At 40.8% G+C, this 17,500-nt stretch overlaps 1 protein-coding gene, 1 long non-coding RNA gene and 1 gene segment (V, D, J or C); 2 read left to right on the top strand and 1 right to left on the bottom strand.

Moving 5' to 3' along the window:
* Positions 1-2,830: 2,830 nt before the first annotated feature.
* LOC110495715 lies at positions 2,831-3,629 on the bottom strand. The segment is given in 2 exon segments: positions 2,831-3,379; positions 3,542-3,629. Coding segments are annotated over 2 exon segments (387 nt in total).
* Positions 3,630-3,778: 149 nt separating this feature from the next.
* Positions 3,779-5,324, top strand: LOC110518760 (Ig lambda chain C region). The gene is made up of 3 exons (XM_036984410.1): positions 3,779-3,805; positions 4,186-4,291; positions 4,823-5,324. The coding sequence occupies exons 1-3, from the start codon at positions 3,779-3,781 to the stop codon at positions 5,140-5,142; spliced, it is 453 nt and encodes a 150-aa protein (XP_036840305.1). The 3' UTR covers positions 5,143-5,324.
* Positions 5,325-14,948: 9,624 nt separating this feature from the next.
* On the top strand, positions 14,949-16,773 carry LOC110495721. The gene is made up of 2 exons (XR_005052530.1): positions 14,949-15,400; positions 16,177-16,773. It is a non-coding gene; the product is annotated as an uncharacterized LOC110495721 (long non-coding RNA).
* Positions 16,774-17,500: the final 727 nt, after the last annotated feature.

The following is a 17,500-nucleotide window of genomic DNA, read 5'->3' on the forward strand; positions in this document are numbered from 1 at the left end:
CAGCAATCACTCAATTCAAATCAGTAGATGACAGGACTTAGACAGGTTGTATCATATAATAGACCTCTCAGCTTTCCAAGATAAACAACTTTTTTTTAAAACTTTTATTGTCTTGTTTACATATATACTTTAGAGGCTATGTATGCAGAAATGTTGTATTAAACCCATATAAACTGTATTTATGACTATATGACAATATTTTAGGTTGACAGAAATTATATTACGCAATTTCCAATATATCACACAACTTACTTTAATTATCCCTCTACTATCATTCATTCAAAAATATAATGGTTTGGATTTCTCCCTCACCACAATGGCAGCATTTTTGTAATGACGTAACCCTTCTAGTGTTTTAATAGGATATCTATGGCTAGTTTGAAGATGGAAAGTTTAAGACAATTCAGTAATTCCATGTGGAAGAGTAAACATATTCATTGGACCATTGACAACTTCTTGCGCCGTTACTAACTAGCAAAGCTGGTCCCATGAATTGCAATGACTTATGGGATATTAGAATCCTATTGTTTTAACCACTATAGTTTGATCCAAGCTCTATGGTCACCCCACCCTCCTCAGATAAGATATAAACACATCACAACCCGTTGCAGAAATGTTTAGAATTACAGGAAATGATTTTAAAATGCCAAATTCTCTCTGCCCCAAGGCAGAATGTGTAGTATTTCAGGAAACTAGCTTTAATAAATAAAACATTTGTCTCTGCCCCAAGGCAAAATGTGTAGTATTTCAGGAAACTAGCATTAATAAATCAAACATTATCTCAGCCTGATTGCAAAATGTATAATTATTATGTATAAAACTGCACTTTTTTCTGTCTGCCCCATGGCAATACAGTGCCTTGCAAAAGTATTCAGACCCCTAGGATTTCTTCACATTTTATTGTATTACAATCTGGGATTAAAATGGATTTAATAGAAATGTTGTTTTTAATTTAAATGTTGTTGTCAACAAGCTCCACAAAGTGGCAGAACATTTTTATATTTTGTAAAGACTGATACTAAAATATAGTCATTGCATAAGTATTCAGCTGCCTGAGTCACCTTTGGCATCTATTACACCTGTGAAACTCCTTAGGTAAGTCTCTAAGAGCTTTACACACCTGCATTGTGCATTATTTGCCCATTTTTCTTTTAAAAATTCTTCAAACTCTGTCATGATGTTGGGGATCATGGCTATACAGCAATTTTCAAAACTTTCCATCGATTTTCAAGCAGGTTTAAGTCAAAACTGTATCTTGGCCATTCAGGAACATTCATTGTCTTCTTGGTGAGCAACTCCAGTGTAGATTTGGCCTCGTGTTTTTTGTTATTGTCCTGCTGAAAGGTGAATTCCTCTCCCAGTCTCTGGTGTAAAGCAGACTGAAGCAATTTTACCTGTGCTTAGTTCCATTTTGTGTCTTTTTATCCAGAAAAACTCCCCAGTATTTGCCGATGTCAAGCATACCCATACCATGATGCAGCCACCACCAAGCTTGAAAATAAGGAGGCAGTTACTCAGTGACATGTTGTGTTGGATTTGCCCCAAACATAAGGCTTTAGGCCAAAAGGTGTATTCCTTTGGTGTGTTCTTTTTGCAGTGTTACTATAGTGCCTTGTTACGTACAAGATGCATGTTTTGGAATGTTATTATTGTCTATATCTGTATTCTTCTTTTCACTCTGTCATTTAGGTCATTATTGTGGAGTCACTACAATGTTGTTGATCCATCCTCAGTTCTCTCCCATCACAGCCACTGAATCTGTCGCTGTTCTAAAATCACCAATTTCCTCATGGTAAAATCGCTGAGCAGTTTCCTTCCTGTCCTGCAGCTCAGTTCAGGATAAACTGGATGACTGTATCTTTGATGTGTCTGGCTGGTTTAATACATCATCCACAGCATCATTATTAACTTGACCATGCTTAAAGAGATATTCAATGTCTGATTTGTTATTGATACCCATCTACCAATCACTGCCCTTCTTTATGGGGCTTTAGACAAAATCCCTGTCAATGTGCCCTTGTGCAAGGCACTTAACCCTAATTGCTCCTTCAAGTCACTCTGGTTAAGAGGGACAGAGGAAGGGTTAGTAATTCCAAGTTCTTGTCAACCCCTATTATTTAACACAGAGTGAGTCCACGTATCTTATTATGGGATTTGTTAAGCCAGATATTACTCCTGAACTAACTTAGGCTTGACTAAACAAAGGGGCTGAATACTTACGCAACGATTATATTTTAGTTGGATTTTAAAAATCTTAATCCCACTATGTTACACAATAAAATGGGAAGAAATCCAAGAGGTCTGAATACTTTTCCGTGGCGCTGTATGTGTAGAATTGAAGGAAATTAGCTTTAAAACGGCAACATTTTCTCTCTTGACGAGGGCCTGTCAACGCCTCTGCCCTTTTGACCTTTGAACTCAACCACTCTCCCTGACTTCCGGTGCCCAACCCTTTCCACACCACACCACAAGACTAGTGAATTGACTTATGAAATGACCCGTGACTAATATCTGACCTCTGACTTTGATCTTTGACCTCTGCCAGTCTGTCTGGTGTCCACTGTCCAACCTCCCCTGGTCTAGCTCTGGTGTCATGTTAAGGATGTTAAGGATGGGGGAACATCTGTGGAGTGTTCTGCTCTCTTCTGGGAGAGGAGCCATGGAAATCTAAGTTTCTGTTTCACAGTGCTCTTTCCACACACACACACACACATTCTGTTCCCCTGAAGTGTTGGCCAGCTGTGTGTGTTGAGGCACACCAACACACATTATTTTATGTTGATTTTATGTTGATTTTATGTTGACATGATATGGATTATTCATCCCTCAATAGGACAATTTTACCTGCATCTTCCTGATAAGAAGGAACATTTGTAGACATGGAAGGATGGAAGGGTTAGGAAACTATATTAGTTTGTAACCATTATTTCTGTGAGATAGTAAAGTGCTTATACTTGGTGTCATATAACAAGACCTTTAGTTCTGTGTTCAGTGGACCAGTGATGTGTGTCATTTTGTACAGGAGGTTTTTGTACGACTCTAAATCACTGTGTGAACACATTGTTACTATTGAGATAGTGGTAACTCTGACAGTAGTAAACTGCTGCATCTTCAGCCTGGACTCCACTGATGGTCAGAGTGAAGTCCCTCTCAGACCCACTGCCACTGAATCTAGCAGGAATCCCATCTAGAAGTGTCTTTACGTATCTTATCAGGAGTTTGGGAGCTTCTCCAGGTCTCTGTTGATACCAGAACACATATTCATCTCCATCACGGTCTGTGTACACTTTAGGGTTGGTTGTACAGGTCAGAGTGACGGGGTCTCCTGGAGAAAATGTCACTACAGGAGGCTGAGTCACAGTCACCTGACCTCTGGATCCTGAAGAAGAAAAATATAAATTGATCAATGAGTATGAATAAGATATGACTTATATTTAATTATATTTTATGAAGGTACATTTATTCATTGAGATCCATTTCAATGATTATACAAGGTACTCAACATGTATTTTTCCATTGTAAGAGTTATAAAACAACAGACCTTTGAGACAGCAGCAGACCAGTGTCCAGATGAAGATGGTGATCAGAGTCATGGTTGCCGTGGTTTCTGTTGTGTTGATGGACAGATCTTAGTCATGCAGTCTGAAACTCACAGGGCTATAAACACTCCCAGAGCACTGAAGCATGAGCTGCCAATGCAAAGCACCTCCTCTATGGAAACACCCTACCTCAGGACAGATGATGAAACTGTTAATGCAACACAATAACAATATTAAACATGGAAGGAAATAGCTTACCTGAATCTGTTTGAAGGCCTGGAATTGACTACAGTATTTAGTTACATGTAACTTTATTCATTAAATACTGGTGTATTTCTATTCTACATGGCTGCTTCTTATACTTAGTGAGTTTGTCAGAGATATTACACATCTCCAACATTTATATTTTATAGTCAGGGGGGAATTCAGCAAAAAGTAATCATGTAAAATATTAAACTTAAATTAATACTTAGTGAGTTTGTCAGAGATATTACACATCTCCAACATTTATATTTTATAGTCAGGGGGGAATTCAGCAAAAATTAATAATCTAAAATATCAAACTTAAACTAATTTGAAAAGTTATGACCTACACATGCTGTTTTTGACCGACAATCAGTGGTAGGGTTGAATGTGTGTTGTGTAGAGAGTTACTGGTGTGTGTAAAGTGCAGGAGGTTTTTGTACGGCTGTTCAATGAGTCTGTGTCACTGTGGTACACTTTCGGTGGAGGCACCAAACTCATTGTTGACTGTAAGTACAAGAGATTCATCCTTTTTATAATACATTCAATTGAACATTTATAAAGTCACAAAAAGTCATTATTCAGAAAAAGTTGTCGTTTTTAATGTTTAATTTATTTGATTTGTTGAATTTATTTGATTCCGAGTGTGTTTCCACATACCCTAATGATCATTCAAGGACAAAAACCTAATATGCCAAAAGATAATAGTTTGATGTGTTCGATGTCTTTAAATTCACAAAAACAGTTCAGCAGCATTGTTAAACATTTTATTTTGTAAGCAAGTCAGTTTCCTTTCTGTACTTTAATGCATCACTGACTGTAGTGTGTGGTGTTGCTTCATCGATGATATTGGAGGGAAGTTAAAGAGTGTGTAAAATATATTTATATATAACTTGCCTTTTTCACAGACTATTTTATACAATACGAATATCATATTTGTTTCCTCATATTAAAGTTGCTGAAAGTTCTTCAAGGTCTTGTCCAGTTTAACCCTTACATGTCATCTCTCCATCTCTCCCTCCTCATCTTCTCTCTCCTAGTGGGTGTGGTACCTCCCTCCCTGATTGTCCTACTTCCCTCCAGTGAGGAGCAGGACCAGGGGAATGTGGCTCTAGTGTGCCTGGCCAACAGGGGCTTCCCGGGGGGCTGGAAGCTGGGTTGGAGGCTGGGGGCCGGGGGGGCCTTGCAGGGCAGCCAGAGTCTGGAGGTCCTGGAGAAGGACAGTCACTACAGCTGGAGCAGCAGCCTCACCCTCCCCACTGACCAGTGGAGGAAGGCTGGCTCAGTCACCTGTGAGGCCACCCTAAAGGACCAGACCCCCGTCACTCACACACTGGAGCCACACCACTGCTCCCAGTAGACACCCTGTACACAGAGAACATCTACTTATCTGTCATTCTATCATTCTAGATATCTATCTAGAGCTTCATCTCTGGTCATCAATCTGGGATTCTGCATCTTTAAATCTGTACCTGTGTTTTATTGCTTCTGCATTCAGATTGGAAATGTTAACTAAATAAAATACTTTGTATTAATGTCAAACAAGGTGTCCCTGATTTGTATTATGTAAAGAAATAGAAGTGAATATCTGTGGACTTGTGGTTAAACAAAGACTAAACAAAGACTAACTGAACATTAGAAGGTTGGAAGGGGGGAGGGGGGATGGGTAGTGAATATATCCCCTTGGGACAGTGAATATCTGGGGACAGGAGCTGAACCACATCATCTGACCATTATAGACATGGGAGGAGGTTATGGGACATAGTTGTTAGTTTTGATCATGACTAAACTATTTTGTGAATTTGAGATTAATTTGTGAGTTGTAACCAGATTTTCAGAATGGGGGTAAAGTGGTGGTTATGAATATCAGTGGACAGAGGTGCTCTATTCTGGGAACCACATTATCTGACCATTGGTGGTAAAGTAGTGGTTATTTATGCTTGGTGATGTCATATAACTAGAGTTGTGTGTTCAGTGAACCAGTGTTTCATATCATAGTCTGTTGTTCCTCAACACCTGCAGTAGGTCCCAGCTGCAGCAGTACAGTCTCTGTGCAGTCTGACTGAGGAAGGTTTTTGTATGAGTCTAAATCATTGTGTGAAATGCTCTGGGTCGCCATAATAACCCATACCATAGTAATCTCCTGCATCTTCAGCTTGGACACCAGTGATTGTAAGAGTGTACTCAGTACCTGATCCACTGCCACTGAATCTAGATGGTGTTCCAGACTGAAGGGTTTCTACATTATAGATGAGGAGTTTAGGAGCCTGTCCAGGTTTCTGCAGGTACCAGCTCATGTCATCACCAATACCGGTTGAACTTGCAACAGCTTTGATAGACACTCTGTCTCCCAGACGAACTGACTTAGATTCATCAGCTTGATTCAGGACACGTTGTGCAGATGACTCTGAAATTGAAATGGAGAAATTAGCTTTGAGTCGTCTTAATAATCCAGATAAAAAGCATTGAAAACATTTTCCATGTACAAACATGTACAGGCCCATTAAAACCTGCTAAAACCAGTAGACCACAGTGAGAGATGCTGAGAGATTCTAACCTTGGGTCAGAAACCCCATTATGATCAGCAGTGGAATCAGTGATGTCATCTTCATCATCTTCATCATCAACTGTAGCTCTGAGAAGACTGAACAGACTGGACCCAATGCTGATAACACTGCAGTCGTACTGTCAGGACAGATATAATTCATGAAGTGTGAAACTCTCAGGGCTATAAACACTCCCAGAGCACTGAAGAATGAGCTGCCAATGCAAAGCACCTGCTCTATGGAAATACCCTGCCTCAGGACAGATGATGAAACTGTTAATGCAATGACATAAACACAATAATCTTAAACATGGAAGGAAATAGCTTACCTAAATCTGTGGCAGGCCTGTAATTGACCATAGATTTTAGTTACATTTAAGTGTATCCATTCAATGCTAGTGTATTGCTATTCTATACTTGATATTCTAGACTTGTGCTAAAATGGCGTCATGCTGAAGTTCAGTTCAGACCATAAATAATGATTGAGGCCTCAGATGGATATAACCGTTTTGCATGGACATTGCCATTGAGGAATTCCACCATTTTGAAGTAGCCAACTAGGTGGGACTTCCTATGGGTTAAGGAATGATCACATAATTCCATCCAGGTCATCAGGAGGAATCAGCCAATGCATTATCCTCATGTGGAAACATTCCATTATGGCAGGTGGCAGTACATTTCCAACCTTGGCTTAACAAGCAAGTTCTCTATATGCAGATGACATACTGCTTTACGTTGCAAAGGTTCAGAAATCCCTCCAGACAATAATGTCTGTTTTCACAGCATTCAGGTCACGGTCTGGTTACAAGATCAACTGGTTTAAAACAGATCTACTACCTCTTAACTCAGCTAAGGGAAGCAACTACCACCCTTTATCCCAGTGAAGAAACAAACCACCTACTTAGACATTAAATAACCCCCTCTATTCACACTACTTTCAGGAAGAACTACTTAGACATTACTTAACCAAATCTATTCACACTACTTTCAGGAAGAACTACTTAGACATTACTTAACCCCCTCTATTCACACTACTTTCAGGAAGAACTACTTAGACATTACTTAACCCCCTCTATTCACACTACTTTCAGGAAGAACTACTTAGACATTACTTAACCCCCTCTATTCACACTACTTTCAGGAAGAACTACTTAGACATTACTTAACCCCCTCTATTCACACTACTTTCAGGAAGAACTACTTAGACATTACTTAACCCCCTCTATTCACACTACTTTCAGGAAGAACTACTTAGACATTACTTAACCCCCTCTATTCACATTACTTTCAGGAAGAACTACTTAGACATTACTTAACCCCCTCTATTCACACTACTTTCAGGAAGAACTACTTAGACATTACTTAACCCCCTCTATTCACACTACTTTCAGGAAGAACTACTTAGACATTACTTAACCCCCTCTATTCACACTACTTTCAGGAAGAACTACTTAGACATTACTTAACCCCCTCTATTCACACTACTTTCAGGAAGAACTACTTAGACATTACTTAACCCCCTCTATTCACACTACTTTCAGGAAGAACTACTTAGACATTACTTAACCCCCTCTATTCACACTACTTTCAGGAAGAACAACTGAGACATTAATTAACCCCCACTAATTAACACTACTTTCAGGAAGAACTACTTAGACATTACTTAACCCCCTCTATTCACACTACTTTCAGGAAGAACTACTTAGACATTAAATAACCCCCTCTATTCACACTACTTTCAGGAAGAACTACTTAGAAACCTTTCAGAATATCCAGAAATACATAAAAAGATGGTCTGCTATGGCCACTTCTTTACATGCTATAATCTCAATGATTAAATGAATGTCCTCCTTCGTATCAATTTTACCAGTTCCATGTTCCCACTGCCGCCTCCTATAGACTATTGGTCTAAACTTGACTCTGTAATGAAGTTGTTAATTTGGGGGAGAAAGAGACCACAGATTGAATATGCAACATTACAGAGAACAAAAGCATCAGGTGGACTTATTGTTTGGATCCATTATAGCATATTCAGTAAATGTGTGGAAAGCTACAGGGCTCCTGAGTGGCACAGTGGTCTAAGGTGCTGCATCTCAGTGCTAGAGGCGTTACTACAGACACCCTGGTTTGACTCCAGGCTGTATCACATCCGGCCTGTGATTGGGAATCCCATAGGGGAGCGCACAATTGGCCCGGGTTTGTCCATTGTAGGCCGTCATTGTAAATAACAATTTGTTCTTTACTGACTTGCCTAATTAAATAAATAAATACAGAGAAACACATGAGATCTAATCTTAAATGGCATTTATACTTAGCATGTAAGAACCCATTTATATCAGATTCTTGACCTTGCTAGGTCAGACATATCAGCTAGAGGTGAATGTTATCCTCTGTCTGATATCTAGTCTAGTTTACTCAGGGTTAGGTCTGGGAGATGCCCCAGTGTGGTACAGGACAGGTACTGGTGGAGGCATTAGGAGGTTGTGTGTGTCTGAGCATGTGATTTTGGAACTGTTGACCTTTGCCACTGGCTGACCTGTCAGTGACCCTGGAGGTATTCTAAACTGAGATGAAGACTTCCATCTGTCTCAGTGCTGATTCATGATGAATTCATGATGAAACTGTCTCAGTGCTGATTCATGATGAATTCCTGATGAAACTGTCTCAGTGCTGATTCCTGATGAATTCATGATGAATCTGGCTCAGTGCTGATTCCTGATGAATTCATGATGAAACTGGCTCAGTGCTGATTCCTGATGAATTCATGATGAATCTGGCTCAGTGCTGATTCCTGATGAATTCATGATGAAACTGTCTCAGTGCTGATTCATGATGAATTCCTGATGAAACTGGCTCAGTGCTGATTCATGATGAATTAATGTTGAATCTGGCTCAGTGCTGATTCCTGATGAATTCATGATGAAACTGGCTCAGTGCAGATTCCTGATGAATCTGTCTCAGTGCTGATTCCTGATGAATTCATGATGAATCTGTCTCAGTGCTGATTCCTGATGAATTCATGATGAATCTGTCTCAGTACTGATTCCTGATGAATTCATGATGAATCTGTCTCAGTGCTGATTTCTGATGAATTAATGTTGAATCTGTCTCAGTGCTGATTCCTGATGAATTCATGATGAAACTGGCTCAGTGCTGATTCCTGATGAATCTGTCTCAGTGCTGATTCCTGATGAATTCATGATGAATCTGTCTCAGTGCTGATTCCTGATGAATTCATGATGAATCTGTCTCAGTACTGATTCCTGATGAATTCATGATGAATCTGTCTCAGTGCTGATTCCTGGTGAATTAATGTTGAATCTGTCTCAGTGTTGATTCCTGATGAATTCATGATGAATCTTCAGATGTACATCACTAGTTATCTAATACTTCCTCATGCCATTCTAGTGGGCACTAGGGATGTAAAATGTGACCTTAGTAAATGGTGCTCTCATCATCTAGTCTCTAACTAAAAGCTGACTAGAACAAAGTGACAGGCAGTCTGGTGGCATATTGGGGTTGGAATGACTCTCTTCCCTGGGGAACTGACCTCTGACTTTTTAAAATCTTTGACCTCTACCAGTCTGGCTGACGTCCGGTGTCCAACCTCTTCCTGTGTACACCACACAAGACTAGTGCAGTGACCTATAAAAGGACCTGTGACTGACATCTAACCTCTGACTTTGATCTTTGACCTCCTCTGGTCTAGCGCTGGTGGGGTGTTAAGGATGGGGGAACATCTGGGGAGTGTACTGCTCTATTCTGGGAGAGGGGCCATGCAAATCTAAGTTTCTGTTTCACAAGGCTCTCTCTCTGTCACACACAGTCATGCACTTACACACTCAATACTGCTCCACAGATGTGTTAGCCAGCTGTGTGTGTCTGGTTGACCAACCAATCACTGTGGCATACCAACTTTTTTTATAGTCTATGGGACTATTTCACCTGTATCTTCCTGAGGACATTTGTAGACATTGGAGGTTGGAAGAGTTATGATACTAGTTTGTAACCATTATTTCTGTGAGATAGTAAAGTGCTTATACTTGGTGTCATATAACAAGACCTTTAGTTCTGTGTTCAGTGGATCAGTGATGTGTGTCATTTTGTACAGGAGGTTTTTGTACGGCTCTAAATCACTATGTGAACACACCTCCACTGTGGTAACTCTGACAGTAGTAAACTGCAGCATCTTCAGCCTGGACTCCACTGATGGTCAGAGTGAAGTCCATCTCAGACCCACTGCCACTGAATCTTGCAGGAATCCCATCTAACCGTTTCTTTGCATATCTTATCAGGAGTTTGGGAGCTTCTCCAGGTCTCTGTTGATACCAGAACGCACCCTCATCTCCATCACTGTATCTGTGCACTTTAGGGTTGGTTGTACATGTTAGAGTCACAGGGTCTCCTGGAGAAAATGTCACTACAGGAGGCTGAGTCACAGTCACCTGACCTCTGGATCCTGAAGAGGAAGAATATGAATTGATCAACGAGTATAAATAACAAATCATTTATATTTCATCATATTTTATACAGGGATGTTTATTCATTAAGATCCATTTCAATGATTATACAAGGTACTCAACATGTATTTTTCCATTGTAAGAGTTATAAAACAACAGACCTTTGAGACAGCAGCAGACCAGTGTCCAGATGAAGATGGTGATCAGAGTCATGGTTGCCGTGGTTTCTGTTGTGTTGATGGACAGATCTCAGTCCTGTAGTCTGAAACTCACAGGGCTATAAACACTCCCAGAGCACTGAAGCATGAGCTGTCAATGCAAAGCACCTCCTCTATGGAAACACCCTACCTCAGGACAGAATAATAAACTGCAAATAATCATCATCATGTGAATTGCTTTATATTTCTGTTGTTGACAGTAAAATGGCACAATTGTCAATACTGATATTTGTCGCAAATAACAATGTTTCACTCTGCCCATATGCATTCTGATAACATATGACATCATTGGAGTTAAAAACATTTGGGTGGAGACATTAAGGAGCTCAAATCAGAGACTTCATTAATCATAGTATGCTGTATAGGTACATAATGTGCTTAATTATTGTGGTTGTCCCACCTAGCTATCTTAAGATGAATGCACAGAGGTGCTCTGGATAAGAATGTCTGCTAAATGAATAAAATGTCATGTAATTGTAAATGATAAAACATGAGTATCGCTTGCTACAATATTTCCTATATTAAGAGTGTCAAATACTGTAGTTGTATGTGAAGATGTGTAATGCTTTATGAGTATAGTAAAGTTGTACAACGCTGTGTGGAGCTGTATGAGTGGTTCTGTTAGTGCAGGGTGTGCTCACTCTTGTGTGAAGGAGGTTGTTGTACGGCGTCTTAACTAGACTGTATCACTGTGGTACACGTTCGGTGGAGGGACCAAACTGCTGCTGAGAAGTAAGTGTTTTTTCCTTTACTTCAAAACACTACAGAATATATACCAGACATGTTAAGACTCAAACTCTGTAAAGGAAACCCCAATACTAGTACTTATTTCAGAATTCGGGGTTTAGAAGGCAAAATGTTAGCTACCGTCTGTGGGAGACTTTCAGTTGTGCAGCCAAGCAACCTGTCTTTGAACAAGTTATTCAAAATAAACAGATTTTTTATTCAAAGAGCTAATCAGGTTTAGTTCCCTGCTATGACACGTGAATTACACAGAGAATGTTATTAGTATAACAGAAAAGTTCTGGTCCCTTTTCATTGTCTGATATTATTGTGAAGTGGACTGACTTTAAATGGGCAATCTGTGATTGCTACATACATTTTCTTACATCCGTAGTTCTGTCATGAACTTGAGAGAGGTTCAATTTTGTTGTTGTTGTTTGAACAGCAGACTGACCTTTTAAACGCCTTATTGAAGTAAGGGACATGGAAGGTGCACCACAACACACAGCAGAGTATAAAGTTACTTAATATCTGCTTCCAGCAGTGTTATTGAGCGATAAGATCCTTAATGAATGGGGTCTTTGTCCCTAGTACAGCAAATATACATGAAAATACATGGATAAATAAAAACTCAGCAACAGTGATGTACTTTATTGTGCATTGATGTAATTGTTGTTGAGTTGTGAGGTGTTCTCTGTGAACCTTAATAAGTTGTGTATTTTATAGAACTCTATTTCTCTCTCCTCTGGAATGTAACATTAAAATGTGCTCTTCTCTCCAGCTGGTCCTACTGTCAGTCCCACGGTGTCTCTGCTCCCCCCCTCCTCTGAGCAGCTCTCTGGGGGCTCTGCCTCACTGGCCTGCCTGCTGACTGACTACTCCCCTCAGGGGGCGCTGGTGAGCTGGGAGGTGGACGGGCTGGAGGTGAGCCAGGGGGTCGTGACCAGTCCAGAAGAAGAGAAGGAAGGCCTTTACAGACGCAGCAGCATCCTGACCCTGAGCAAGGCAGGCTGGGAGCAGGGAGAGCTCTACACCTGCAGGGTCTCCCACTTCCAACACACCCAGGCCTCCCCCCTTCGTAGGAGCCAGTGTCTGGTCTAGGACCTACTGGAGGAGGCCCACAACAGGAGCTCTGAATTAATGTTGAATCTGGCTCAGTGCTGATTCCTGATGAATTCATGATGAAACTGGCTCAGTGCAGATTCCTGATGAATCTGTCTCAGTGCTGATTCCTGATGAATTCATGATGAATCTGTCTCAGTGCTGATTCCTGATGAATTCATGATGAATCTGTCTCAGTACTGATTCCTGATGAATTCATGATGAATCTGTCTCAGTGCTGATTTCTGATGAATTAATGTTGAATCTGTCTCAGTGCTGATTCCTGATGAATTCATGATGAAACTGGCTCAGTGCTGATTCCTGATGAATCTGTCTCAGTGCTGATTCCTGATGAATTCATGATGAATCTGTCTCAGTGCTGATTCCTGATGAATTCATGATGAATCTGTCTCAGTACTGATTCCTGATGAATTCATGATGAATCTGTCTCAGTGCTGATTCCTGATGAATCAATGTTGAATCTGTCTCAGTGCTGATTCCTGATGAATTCATGACGAATCTTCAGATGTACATCACTAGTTATCTAATACTTCCTCATGCCATTCTAGTGGGCACTAGGGATGTAAAATGTGACCTTAGTAAATGGTGCTCTCATCATCTAGTCTCTAACTAAAAGCTGACTAGAACAAAGTGACAGGCAGTCTGGTGCCATATTGGGGTTGGAATGACTCTCTTCCCTGGGGAACTGACCTCTGACTTTTTAAAATCTTTGACCTCTACCAGTCTGGCTGACGTCCGGTGTCCAACCTCTTCCTGTGTACACCACACAAGACTAGTGCAGTGACCTATAAAAGGACCTGTGACTGACATCTAACCTCTGACTTTGATCTTTGACCTCCTCTGGTCTAGCGCTGGTGGGGTGTTAAGGATGGGGGAACATCTGGGGAGTGTACTGCTCTATTCTGGGAGAGGGGCCATGCAAATCTAAGTTTCTGTTTCACAAGGCTCTCTCTCTGTCACACACAGTCATGCACTTACACACTCAATACTGCTCCACAGATGTGTTAGCCAGCTGTGTGTGTCTGGTTGACCAACCAATCACTGTGGCATACCAACTTTTTTTATAGTCTATGGGACTATTTCACCTGTATCTTCCTGAGGACATTTGTAGACATTGGAGGTTGGAAGAGTTATGATACTAGTTTGTAACCATTATTTCTGTGAGATAGTAAAGTGCTTATACTTGGTGTCATATAACAAGACCTTTAGTTCTGTGTTCAGTGGATCAGTGATGTGTGTCATTTTGTACAGGAGGTTTTTGTACGGCTCTAAATCACTGTGTGAACACACCTCCACTGTGGTAACTCTGACAGTAGTAAACTGCAGCATCTTCAGCCTGGACTCCACTGATGGTCAGAGTGAAGTCCATCTCAGACCCACTGCCACTGAATCTTGCAGGAATCCCATCTAACCGTTTCTTTGCATATCTTATCAGGAGTTTGGGAGCTTCTCCAGGTCTCTGTTGATACCAGAACGCACCCTCATCTCCATCACTGTATCTGTGCACTTTAGGGTTGGTTGTACATGTTAGAGTCACAGGGTCTCCTGGAGAAAATGTCACTACAGGAGGCTGAGTCACAGTCACCTGACCTCTGGATCCTGAAGAGGAAGAATATGAATTGATCAACGAGTATAAATAACAAATCATTTATATTTCATCATATTTTATACAGGGATGTTTATTCATTAAGATCCATTTCAATGATTATACAAGGTACTCAACATGTATTTTTCCATTGTAAGAGTTATAAAACAACAGACCTTTGAGACAGCAGCAGACCAGTGTCCAGATGAAGATGGTGATCAGAGTCATGGTTGCCGTGGTTTCTGTTGTGTTGATGGACAGATCTCAGTCCTGTAGTCTGAAACTCACAGGGCTATAAACACTCCCAGAGCACTGAAGCATGAGCTGTCAATGCAAAGCACCTCCTCTATGGAAACACCCTACCTCAGGACAGAATAATAAACTGCAAATAATCATCATCATGTGAATTGCTTTATATTTCTGTTGTTGACAGTAAAATGGCACAATTTTCAATACTGATATTTGTCGCAAATAACAATGTTTCACTCTGCCCATATGCATTCTGATAACATATGACATCATTGGAGTTAAAAACATTTGGGTGGAGACATTAAGGAGCTCAAATCAGAGACTTCATTAATCATAGTATGCTGTATAGGTACATAATGTGCTTAATTATTGTGGTTGTCCCACCTAGCTATCTTAAGATGAATGCACAGAGGTGCTCTGGATAAGAATGTCTGCTAAATGAATAAAATGTCATGTAATTGTAAATGATAAAACATGAGTATCGCTTGCTACAATATTTCATATATTAAGAGTGTCAAATACTGTAGTTGTATGTGAAGATGTGTAATGCTTTATGAGTATAGTAAAGTTGTACAACGCTGTGTGGAGCTGTATGAGTGGTTCTGTTAGTGCAGGGTGTGCTCACTCTTGTGTGAAGGAGGTTGTTGTACGGCGTCTTAACTAGACTGTATCACTGTGGTACACGTTCGGTGGAGGGACCAAACTGCTGCTGAGAAGTAAGTGTTTTTTCCTTTACTTCAAAACACTACAGAATATATACCAGACATGTTAAGACTCAAACTCTGTAAAGGAAACCCCAATACTAGTACTTATTTCAGAATTCGGGGTTTAGAAGGCAAAATGTTAGCTACCGTCTGTGGGAGACTTTCAGTTGTGCAGCCAAGCAACCTGTCTTTGAACAAGTTATTCAAAATAAACAGATTTTTTATTCAAAGAGCTAATCAGGTTTAGTTCCCTGCTATGACACGTGAATTACACAGAGAATGTTATTAGTATAACAGAAAAGTTCTGGTCCCTTTTCATTGTCTGATATTATTGTGAAGTGGACTGACTTTAAATGGGCAATCTGTGATTGCTACATACATTTTCTTACATCCGTAGTTCTGTCATGAACTTGAGAGAGGTTCAATTTTGTTGTTGTTGTTTGAACAGCAGACTGACCTTTTAAACGCCTTATTGAATGAAGTAAGGGACATGGAAGGTGCACCACAACACACAGCAGAGTATAAAGTTACTTAATATCTGCTTCCAGCAGTGTTATTGAGCGATAAGATCCTTAATGAATGGGGTCTTTGTCCCTAGTACAGCAAATATACATGAAAATACATGGATAAATAAAAACTCAGCAACAGTGATGTACTTTATTGTGCATTGATGTAATTGTTGTTGAGTTGTGAGGTGTTCTCTGTGAACCTTAATAAGTTGTGTATTTTATAGAACTCTATTTCTCTCTCCTCTGGAATGTAACATTAAAATGTGCTCTTCTCTCCAGCTGGTCCTACTGTCAGTCCCACGGTGTCTCTGCTCCCCCCCTCCTCTGAGCAGCTCTCTGGAGGCTCTGCCTCACTGGCCTGCCTGCTGACTGACTACTCCCCTCAGGGGGCGCTGGTGAGCTGGGAGGTGGACGGGCTGGAGGTGAGCCAGGGGGTCGTGACCAGTCCAGAAGAAGAGAAGGAAGGCCTTTACAGACGCAGCAGCATCCTGACCCTGAGCAAGGCAGGCTGGGAGCAGGGAGAGCTCTACACCTGCAGGGTCTCCCACTTCCAACACACCCAGGCCTCCCCCCTTCGTAGGAGCCAGTGTCTGGTCTAGGACCTACTGGAGGAGGCCCACAACAGGAGCTCTGTCTGGGGAAGCAGGAGTAGACGAGGCTCTGGTCTGGTCTGGGGCCTAGTTGGAGCAGTAGTAGTGTGTTAGAGTGTTAGAGTAGTGTACTGAGTAAACTCTAGTACTGCTGGGGAGACCACATCCTGGGTAGTAATGTGTATTGTATAGATTACCGGAGACTTCAATGTGTTCTGTACTCAGACTGTTACTGTGATGTTGCTGTCTGCCTCAGTTCTAATAAAGTTGGATTTGGAAAATAACATGATGGATTAGTTAACTAATTTATTTACTGTGACAACAAATGGAAATGTATCTACAGCTAGATCTAATTCTTTGTCAGGTTTATATTTCTCTTTCTAAGACCAAATGACTATTTGTTGAATGTGTGTTCTGCTTTTTCAATCTCTCTCTCTTTCTCTCTCTCTTTCTCTCTCTCTCTCTCTCTCTCTCTCTCTCTCTCTCTCTCTCTCTCTCTCTCTCTCTCTCTCTCTCTCTCTCTCTCTCTCTCTCTCTCTGTCCGTCTGTCTGTCTGTCTGTCTGTCTGACCAACCCCCTGGGGACAGAACTTCTCTAAACTAGTAGAAGCTAAACCATCTGACCCTGACCATGCAAATCAAGCCTGCGTTCAGTGAGATGAAACGTTTAAAACATTAAAGATAGAAATACAATGAGTAGAGCTAACACTACATGTTCTTTTTGACAAATAATGATGTCTGTTCTACACAATTCATTTTTATCTGACCACTCCAGAGGTGAAGTAAAGGTTGTGGTTGTGTAGAGGAGGTGGTTGGGTGAACTATGATCCTGTCGTGAGTAACCAGAGTAACATTGTCTTGGTGTGGGACTGTCTAACGCTGTGTGTTCAGTGAACCAGTGTTTCATATCATAGTCTGTTGTTCCTCAACACCTGCAGTAGGTCCCAGCTGCAGCAGTACAGTCTCTGTGCAGTCTGACTGGGGGAGGTTTTTGTACGACTCTAAAACACTGTG

This window comes from Oncorhynchus mykiss, chromosome 7, assembly GCF_013265735.2.
Source record: "Oncorhynchus mykiss isolate Arlee chromosome 7, USDA_OmykA_1.1, whole genome shotgun sequence".
NCBI lineage: Eukaryota > Metazoa > Chordata > Actinopteri > Salmoniformes > Salmonidae > Oncorhynchus > Oncorhynchus mykiss.

Excerpts from the sequence above, each read along its gene's own strand:
- LOC110518760 (XM_036984410.1), top strand. The coding sequence starts at position 3,779 with ATGGAAGGAAATAGCTTACCTGAATCT. Across the intron at positions 3,806-4,185 it reads GAAATAGCTTACCTGAATCT|AGAGTTACTGGTGTGTGTAA; the intron begins GTTTGAAGGCCT and ends TGTGTTGTGTAG. Across the intron at positions 4,292-4,822 it reads CACCAAACTCATTGTTGACT|TGGGTGTGGTACCTCCCTCC; the intron begins GTAAGTACAAGA and ends TCTCTCTCCTAG.